The sequence below is a fragment of the Python bivittatus genome, unplaced genomic scaffold (assembly GCF_059951505.1).
Source record: "Python bivittatus isolate LINGU-HERP-01145 unplaced genomic scaffold, Pbiv_v1 ctg000480_np1212, whole genome shotgun sequence".
In the NCBI taxonomy this organism is placed as follows: Eukaryota; Metazoa; Chordata; class Lepidosauria; order Squamata; family Pythonidae; genus Python; species Python bivittatus.
In genome coordinates, this window is record NW_028277075.1 from 47,286,874 (window position 1) to 47,296,650 (window position 9,777).

Consider the following 9,777-nt stretch of genomic DNA (forward strand, 5'->3'; position numbering starts at 1 on the left):
TTTTTTGGGGGGGGGGTGTTTTTTGTTTAATGAGGGGCTTAACAAAATAATTAGCCAGATATTTCTGAATTGATAATTCTTAGGGGTAGTCACAGGAAAAATCAACCACCAAACAATATAAACTGCTTCTTCTCTGTTCCATCCAAAATTAGCTTCAGATACTGGCAGTTATTTATTGTGTGAACAGATAGCCCTTCATGTAAATTACCCATAAGTAACCATCCATTTAAATAGATGTTTAACACTCTTAACAAGAGTTATATTAATTCCTTGCTAGTCTTATTTAAAGTAAAACAATCATTAAAAAAAATAAAAATAGTTTGAAAGAAATGCCATCCTTCATCATCTTCAGCTCCAAGTTTCTTTAAATGTTAACCTTCTCGGGTCTATATGAGGGAGCCTACTGTGTTTCCCCACCTCTGTTTCTATGGCTCCTTTTGGCAGTTTACCAACATTTACCTTGGCAGTGATGGGAAACACAGCCATGGCAGTGACAGAAATGTGAACTATGTTGTTTCAGTCCTACTTCTTTTCTTCATAATGTAAAATGATAGAAGGCCAACCCTTCTGCCCACCAAACATTTAAATAATAATGCAGATTAGTCATTATCAGCAGTCCAGGGCTGTGCTGGACAAACCAGTGTGGTGGATTAAGGTGATAATAGTCACTTGGGTGATCCAAGTCAAGTCCACCCTGAGCCACAGAAGCTTATTGGGCCTCTTGGGGGCAACCTCTCAGCCCACTACCACACAGGGTTGCTGTGGTGGGGAAAAACGTGAGGAGGGTATTCTCTACATGCCACCTTGCATTTTTGAATTAAGTGTGGGACATAAATATAACATACAAATATTTGCCCAAGGAAGCTGAGATTTAGTGGAAGGCCAAGTCTTTTGATTTGAGAGGACTGAGAAGAAAATGACAACTGAATTCAGACACAACTGAGAATCACTCTGCTGATTACAGCATGACACACCAATGGGAACCCAGGCCATTCTATCCAGAACAAGAGGCAGCAAACATTTGTTAGCGTGGATGATTCATCTCTATTTTATTATGCGCTGCTGTCATTTGGATTCCTATTATTTCTATTTCAATAATAAAAAGCTATACTTTGTAAATATCACACAACTCTTCAGTTTTCATGACCATTTTATGATTTCAATGACTATTTGGGAAAGATTATTCTCTAGTTGGTTTTCTGCCCCCCTCCCCCCTTTCACCAGCCCAAGGGCATTCTAGGAAAACAAGCGGCTTATTTATTCTGTTGTGCTTATCGAACAAGTGGTGATTTATTACATTTTAAACTTATATTTTCAAAAAGCGGTCCCCTTCTAATATGATCTTGAAAATAGGCTGACCAGCCTTACTTGGAATTTCTGCTGGAAACAGGTCACTTTCTAAACTAAAGCAACAGGACAAAAATGTTGACTTGCTGAAGAGGCTCTGCTGAAGAGGCAAGTCAAAAGATCTCACTGGCACAGGATTTCTTTCTCTACGTGAAAGGCCTCTCCTCTTGAATTGCAGGCTCTCCAAAAAGAGATGATACTGTAGCTTTAATAATGACACCGAGGTAAGGATTCGTTCCAAACTTGGTGTCTGGGCTTCTCCGTACGCGACGGGGCCCAGTGGTGTAATTTGAGAGGAGAAGAGAGAGATCCTACGGCCAAAAGCCGAACTCCCGCTAAAGCACCAATCCAGATGGAGAATGAAAAAAAGTAGCACGAAGCGGCTGCAGCAGCTTCAGGCAGGTCTCACTCAAATCTGGACGCAAGCGCGCCCTCTCTCCCTCTCCGTTTTTGGTTGGAAGTTTCCTAACTTGTGAGGAGACAGGAGAAGGGAAAACGTGCTGCTGCCGATTAGGAAGGTTGATGGGAAAGAAGCCAGAGGCTCCTCCTTAAGGTTTGTAGATCTCCCCCGCCCACCCCCTCCCGGGAAAAGCGAGGTTCTCGCGGGCAAATCGGGCGCAACAGAGAACTTTCAAGCGGGGAGCGAGAAGGGCCAAGCGACCGCTCTCCAGCGGGTCCCAATGAAGCCCTGCGCGAAGGGCGGCTATAACCAGAGGACTTGAACTACGCGCGTACGGAGTCGCCTTCGCCCTCCGCTTGGGGACGTGTGGTCTGGCGGCCTCCCTCCCCCGGGATGCTGCTGGGGCTCCGCTTGGTGTGGCTCCTGAGCTGTTCGGTCAGCTTGTGCCACGGCTATTTCGACGGCCCGCTTTACCCGGAGATGTCCAACGGGACGTTGCATCACTACTTCGTGCCAGACGGAGACTACGAGGAGAACGACGACCCGGAGAAGTGTCAGTTGCTTTTCAGGGTGAGCGACCGCCTGCGCTGCACAGTGGACGGGGCGGCTGAGCGCCTGCATCCCGCGACGGCGGCGGCGGCACCCCCCACCCTGACGTTGCGCGAGGAATTCACCCTCCTGGGCCGGCAGGTGGAGGACACGGCGCGCGTGCTGGAAGGCATCCAGAAGAGCATCTCGTACGACCTGGACGGCGAGGAGAGCTACGGCAACTACCTGCGCAGGGAGTCCACGCAGATTGGCGACGCCTACGCCAACTCGGAGAAGTCGCTGGGCGAGCTGGAGAACAAGTTCCGGCAGGGCCAGGAACACGAGAGCCACGAGGAGAGCCGCCTCAACGACGACTTCCTGGGCATGCTGGTGCATGCGCGGGCGCTCCTGAAGGAGACGCTGGTCGTCTCGGCGGGCCTGCGGGACAAGTACGAGCTGCTCGCGGTCGCCGTCCGGAGCCACGGCGCGCGCCTCAGCCGTCTCAAGACAGAGTACCTCAAGGGCTGAGCAGGAGCGGCGCCTGGCTGGGCTTCGACCACAGCATCCCTCTTTTCCGTCAGTGGCCACGCGGTGGAGCTCTGCTGGGCACCCTTCCCACGGACTAACTTTCCTCCACCAGATTCCGACCCTTGCCGTTCCAGTATACTTCAGGGCCATTCTTTGCAATTTTCATCATAGCGCCTTGAAGGAGCAAAGTAATGTGCCTACCTTGAGGTGGCGTGAGTCCACGAAGGACAGATCAGTGGACAGCAACTCGACAGTTAGTTGTTTTCCTCCTTTAAAAAAAGAAAAGAAAATTGAGGAGGGTGCTATTTCTGCTAAATACGAAAAAATCCAGCAGCGTGTCGTCCGCCTTTTTTTAAGTTCGGTTCTTATCTTTCTGGCAGGTGGAAATTCAAGTTATTGGGGCGGGGGGGGGCGGTCTATGTCAATAAAAACAGCGTTTGTTGGATTCCTCCTGATAAAACGTTAAAAACGCACACAGGCTTGCTTTATTGCATTCATCCTCACTTTTTAGCATAATGTGTGTGAAATGGGAAAAAAATAAAGTGACCTTAGACACAGTTTATGTACTTACCTTAGTAAATCATTGGGCTTACTCCATCACCTATGGTTAGGTTGCAAGTTTTTACTCAATTACAGTGGAAGTTAAGTTCTATTGAGTAAGAGGACTGAATCTGGAGTCAACATTTACTGTATAGGATTGAGTTGCTGTGATTAAAGGCTTTGAAGATAATTCCTTTTTATACCCACTTTTCAGTGAGTTCAAAGAGGTAATCAGTGGCATAGTCAAATGTATCCCAATTCCGGAGAATTGGCAGTATCTGCTATGTTGCAAGAGTTTTATAATCTTTATTGGTCACAATTCAGCAATGTTATGCACAGTTAAGCCTACTGATTTATCGTTTTGTGGAATGTGTTGTGTAATCCTGGGGGGAAAGTATTGTGAACAGAAGTTAGCTTACAGCTTTTGGACCTTGTCCTCCAGTTCTTTCAAATGGAATCTTTTGAACTTCCATGGTGATCCAATATATATATATATATATATATATATATATATATATATATATAAAAAAAAATTGGATCACCAATATTATATATATTTTAAAAAACCCAATAATTGATAGGATTCCTGATGCCAAGGTTGTCCATGGATTTTATTTTGCTTGCTTTCAAAATAAACCTGTAAGGTTGCCACTGTTTGCCTCATTCCACATTGGCAGTTGAGGAACTAAGCTAAAGTGATTTATTAGTCCTTTTACTGACTGCTGATAACTAACCTGGAAATTTGTGATGTTACCAATGATTTGGGGAAAATTATGGAATGTTATTTCATTTTAATTAATCAGGAGAAGAAAAAAGATAATGTTTTGTATTAGACTTGAAAGTAATTTTCCCCATCATTTCCATAAGCGTTTTGTGGAAATGGGAATTCAAATGCCCATCAGATATTCTTTGGAACAAGGATATGATAGCTATAAACATGCATCCCACACCAGATAACATACTTTTCTCTCTCAGTTTTATTTTAATTTGCCCTGAATCATGATCACCCAAAGGAACGTCTTTATCATTATTTAAAATGCATGCCATTCACAGAGTATAAAACATCTGCAGTAAAAGTTTTGTAACCATAACTGTATAACTGGTTGCTGCATTTCTAGATGTGTTGTTCCAAACTTTACAAAGAACAGGCATCAGAAGATAATATTCTGGAATCAGGAGATCGGTTGCCTCAACTATAGTGTGGTGTTATGCGTATTCTAAAATAAGCAAGCTTTTGAAGGGGAAGTAAACCCCTATGGCTTTCCAGGAAAGCTCTGCCAAATTGGAAGTAATAACTCACTGTGCCTCTCCCTGTTCTGCACAAATGGATTTAAATTCTTTAAAGATATTTTGCAGAGCTAAAGCTACTGTTGAATGTTGCTTGACTCCTACAATAAAAATTTCCTGCCCAAAGGGAAAGAATTCTGTTGGATTCCCAACAATTAGGCAGATACTGGAACAATTTACCAATCCAAGAATGCTTAATCTACATTGTAATGTTTCATAACTACAATGTCCACAGAGTTCTATAGAAATTATTATATTGATAATATAGCCATAGTCCTAGAAACAACAACAAAAAATATATATATTTTTTTTGCCATTGGCACTCCACTGTTGTGTGCTTCTGGAAGGCTGCAACACCCAAGTAACTTTCAAAAGAAATGAAATGATAGCAATCCAAGACAAGGTGATAAAAATGAATTTGTTTTTTTGTGTTGTTTTTGGTTTTTTTGTCTTCTTCCTTTGCGCAGAAAACTCATGCTTAAGTCACAGTGAGATTAAATTTGTCCCACTTTTCAGAAGAAAGTGGTTAGAGTTGTAGAGGCCTCTGAAATCATGAAAGGTGGAAGGGAACAGTAGGCAAAGGAAAAGCTCCAGACAAACTGAACAGCAGCTTTGCACTGTAACTTAGGACCAAATGGCAATAGCTGGTTTCCATTACTGTAAAATGCCCTTTCCTCTTCTGGCCTACATACATCATCACCATTACTAAACTGCTTCAACAGAGCACTAGCTCCACTGGTTGTGTTAGGGTGTTGCCACATACTAAAATAAATGATCCTCTGCAACTGCAAGGTATGTGACACATATCTTACTCATATGGGGTGTTTGGAAATAGATTCCAGAAGCAATACATATATGGCTGTGTACAGAAAATATTTGGCTAAACTAAAAATTATTAACTTTCCTTCCATTATCATCAAAGCATACTACAATTTATTTGCATGGTGCTGAATCCTATACTTCTGAATTTTTCATAATTATACTGTGATATTTAGCATAAGGCCACTAAGGGCCTGATTTTCCCTTTGGAGAAGTTGAGGACTATAGATGTGCCGTATCTGCAAGAGCAATATTTGCAGGAGCAACCAACAATAGGCTTCTACACCATGTTATTTCTTTAAACACCTTTAACAATATTGTCACTGCATCAACAAAAGCCTAATCACTTTTGCAAATCCATGAAATTGGGCACATCATCACTGAATATCCCAGCTATATTGCTGTATGTGAGAATGCTGTCATTTCTGAGACAGTTCATGTCCTCACTTTTCCTTGAAATGTATGTGTCGTTTTACAACAAAGCATAATCCACAATCAAAAAACAATTCTCCCATGGCAGTATCAGCTTCATTTCCATCAACTAACACAAGAGGACATTTTTAAGATATCACAATTCAACAAAAATTCAGCATCATGAAGCTCCATTGAACTTAAAATATGATCGTTGCTTGAATATCTCTGGCATTAGTGAGGCTTCAGTTTTGGTGGGATTAAGTTCAGAATTATTTACTTCACCTCTTTTCCCCCCTTTTTTAAATATCACAGCAACATCAAGCAGGATGTTTTCTTTACTATTAAAATAACTTACTAAAGTGAAAGATTGCCATCTAGCGCTTTAGAGAATCTGTGATATGCTTACCTTGGAAGAGTCTGCTTCTCAAAATGCTATTTATTAACTGTATGTTTGTTATGTTGTAACTTGTATACAAGAAATATGTATGAAGCTAAAAACTAAAGTAGTAAGTTCAGCATTCTAATTTTTAATAGCATTTTTATATTCTACTGTTTATCTCCAATGACAGATGATGTACACTTTCCTTTTTTTTTTACTTTCTCTAAAACAAACCCTTAAATATTAAGGATAAACCAAGAAATCTTGGATTCATATCTAGGGGTCTATGTATGTCTGTCTGTCTGTCTCTCCCACCGCCCCTTAGCTAAACTGTTTTCATCCTCATTTTCCTTCATTTGTTTGATCTTATCATTCTCTCACTTACAATCTTAGAACGGAATCAGAGCACCTGTTGCTTCAGCCAGTATGCTGAAAAGGGCATGGGCTGTAGTCTATACACCCAGTATAGCAGAATGTATATATAGTGATGAAAGTGTACTTATCAAATCCCATGCTTTGCAATTCATACCATTCTTTAGTTGAATTTAAGCAGCTTAACTTACTCTGAGAAGTTTTGTAATTTAATTTGGGAGAATGCCTAGACAGAATGCATTTTTCTTGAGATTATTTTAGAATAAGAAATATAGGGTTTGTAAGTATTCTGGGCTGCTCTGTCAAGTATTTAAAGCCATAATTTTTCTTTTTTTAAAAAAATAAAAATAGGAAATTGTACTTTAGTATCATGTTAAATCTTCATTTTTAGGGTTCTCAACAGGGCAAGACTCCTATACAGTTATTAATATAGATCACATGATGGCTTGCATGTTAGTTTGCTTGCCTATTTCCCTTCTGTATTAAAGGGAAATTATTCCTATCCATCATCATCATCATTGCATCATCATTCTCTGTCTTCTTTTGCATTATTATTTTTCTCTTTATTATTCACAGTATGAATCCACATTTATGAGAAGCAGCTGCTTTTTCCCCTCAAGATTCTAAACATACTATTTCTAAGCATATTTCCTTGAAAGACTAGTAGCTACCATGTAAGTATGTTTGGCTCCTAAAGCTAGTTGTAGTTCTTCTAACATAAGTCATCAATAATTTTGTCCTTTTCATACTTTTTGCTAGCTTCTGTGTCTTGAAATCATCTGTCTTGGACAATAGCAAAACTATGGAAGGATTTTTTAAAATATTGTTTGTATTGCAACTTATCCTGTTCTGAATTGAAGCTAATATTAACTTCAACATTGCAAAAAAGGAAATTTTGCATTTATATGGTTTTAATACATATTTAACAAATACTTAAAACATGCTTAAGTCCTACAATTGGGGGAGATGTTAATATTTATCACAGATTTCGGACAGATTTTTCTTTCGGAATGCCAAGGATTTTTTGTAGAATCCATTATGCAGTTCGTTAAAACTTGGTTTACTAGGTCCAGTTTACAGTGAACAAAGACAGAAGTGATACGAAAGAAATTAAGGCAGCTACAGATTTAACTGCTGTGCAAGAGAGGAACTTCCAGCTGAATTTCCTTTTCAACTTACTAAAGAAATAGGAACTCAGTGACTTTTTGCATGAGGATTCTAGAACTAAATGTGTCTCTGAATCCACTACAAGGACTCAAATCTTCCCTAAGTTCTTGTTCTCTTTGTTAGTTTTCCCAGTGAACATTGTGCCTAAGATTTGGACCATATGAGAAAGGTGCTCTTATATTGTATATAAATCCCTAATCCCCAGGAATACCAGAAAAGTAAGCATACTATATCTGGGCTGCAGGAATTCAGAGAACAATTAGATGTCAGTAAAGAGTTGGATTTTCTGTATCTTTGCTGCTATCTAGTGGTTGTCCAGATGTTTGCAGTCTAAATAAAGTGTGTAATTTAAGTGACCTACGACTCCATCTGCTTGGAAAAATCAAAGGCAATCAAAAAAGAGGTCAACAGAAGATATGGTGGGGCGATATTATCACCACTAACATAAACACAGCCCTACAGGAACTCAAAGATGAAAACAAGTCCCTCAGGCCATAAAGAGTTGGAAATTACTCAACAACAACCACCTCTCCACGTTTCATAGATATTGTTCAGTCTGGTTTGGCAATTCCTCCTGGCTTGGAATGGCAAAGGTAGAAAATGTTTGTGCGGCCACTTCACAGATGGAGCTCAGTCATGATTATACTGCTCTTAAATTATTCATTTCCATGGATTATATAAATGTCTGTACATTGACTGAATTCTTAATAAATATAGCCAAAGGACATGGATTTTGATTGGAACACCTAAATCTTGGAGGTTTCTATGGAAACATATTGTAATGACTTTGTTGATTAACTTGACTAAATTTATTGTTTGCACTTAAGTATGTATATGGAGAGGTTAAAAGAAAAAATCTAAATGTTTTCTAAAGGGGTGGAGCTCAATCAGAATTTAATGCAAAAAGAGACTGAACCCTGAACCCTGCCCAGATGTTGACCCAATGAATATACACGAAATTGAATGGAAAGCAAAACATTAATGTTATAATCATGCTAGTTTATTGGACATTATGATGTTATATTAAATAATGTTTCCTTACAAGTTTTAAATCTTTAAAAAGTCATCATTGTTTCTCTGCTCATTTAACATATAATTGGATATGATTATACACCTAATACTGATCTATGAGGATCAAAAAGCATCCCATTTTTTCTAGTTACACACTTTTAGATATTTGAGAAATCCTTAAAATATAAAAGAATGGTAATCTCTTCTAATTTGTTTCCATGATTGGCTCTGAATAATCGTGCTTATTGTAAGCGATCAGATGATAATATTCCTGTAACATTCTCTAAACAGGATGCTATGATTACGTATTCTTTACTGTTCTAAATCTTGTTATTAAGTCAATAAAGTATTTTTATTCTGGGTTTTCTGGGAATCTTTATTTTAAACACTCCATTAATAAATACTTAAAAAAAAAACTAGCCTTTTCAAGGATACCTAATTGTATGTATGTATGTATGTATGTATGTATGTATGTGTATGTATGTATATATGTATCTCTATATCTATCTCTATGTCTATAGATATATATATAATCCTCTCTCACCCCTATGGGTGGTATGTGTCTTCCTCAATCTGACGTCCTCTACCAGAGACCTGGAAGTTTGAGGGTTCTGCACCGTATCTTAATTGTTCCTAGCACTGCCCTCTTCTGGGCAGAGAGCTCTGATGTTGTTCCTGGGATCTCTTGGAGCTCCTCTCCAAGCTCAGGAGTCACAGCCCGAGTGCTCCTCCCACTACTGGGACCACTTTGGGCTTTACTTTCCACATCCTCTCTAGTTCCTCCTTCAGGCCCTGATATTTCTCCAGCTTCTCATACTCCTTCTTCCTGATTCTGCTGTCACTTGGCACCACTACATCTATCACCACTGCTGTCTTCTGGTCCTTATCTGCTTCCACAATGTCTGGTTGATTGGCCAGTACCTGCCTGTCCGTCTGGATCTGGAAGTTCCACAGGATCTTAGCCCTATTATTCTCCAGCACCTTC

At 39.8% G+C, this 9,777-nt stretch overlaps 1 protein-coding gene across 1 annotated transcript; it reads left to right on the plus strand.

Annotated features, from left to right (window-relative positions):
• Positions 1 to 2,070: 2,070 nt before the first annotated feature.
• Positions 2,071 to 9,193, plus strand: FIBIN (fin bud initiation factor homolog). Its single transcript, XM_088145841.1, has one exon. The coding sequence runs from the start codon at positions 2,141 to 2,143 to the stop codon at positions 2,801 to 2,803; it is 663 nt and encodes a 220-aa protein (XP_088001967.1). The 5' UTR covers positions 2,071 to 2,140; the 3' UTR covers positions 2,804 to 9,193.
• Positions 9,194 to 9,777: the final 584 nt, after the last annotated feature.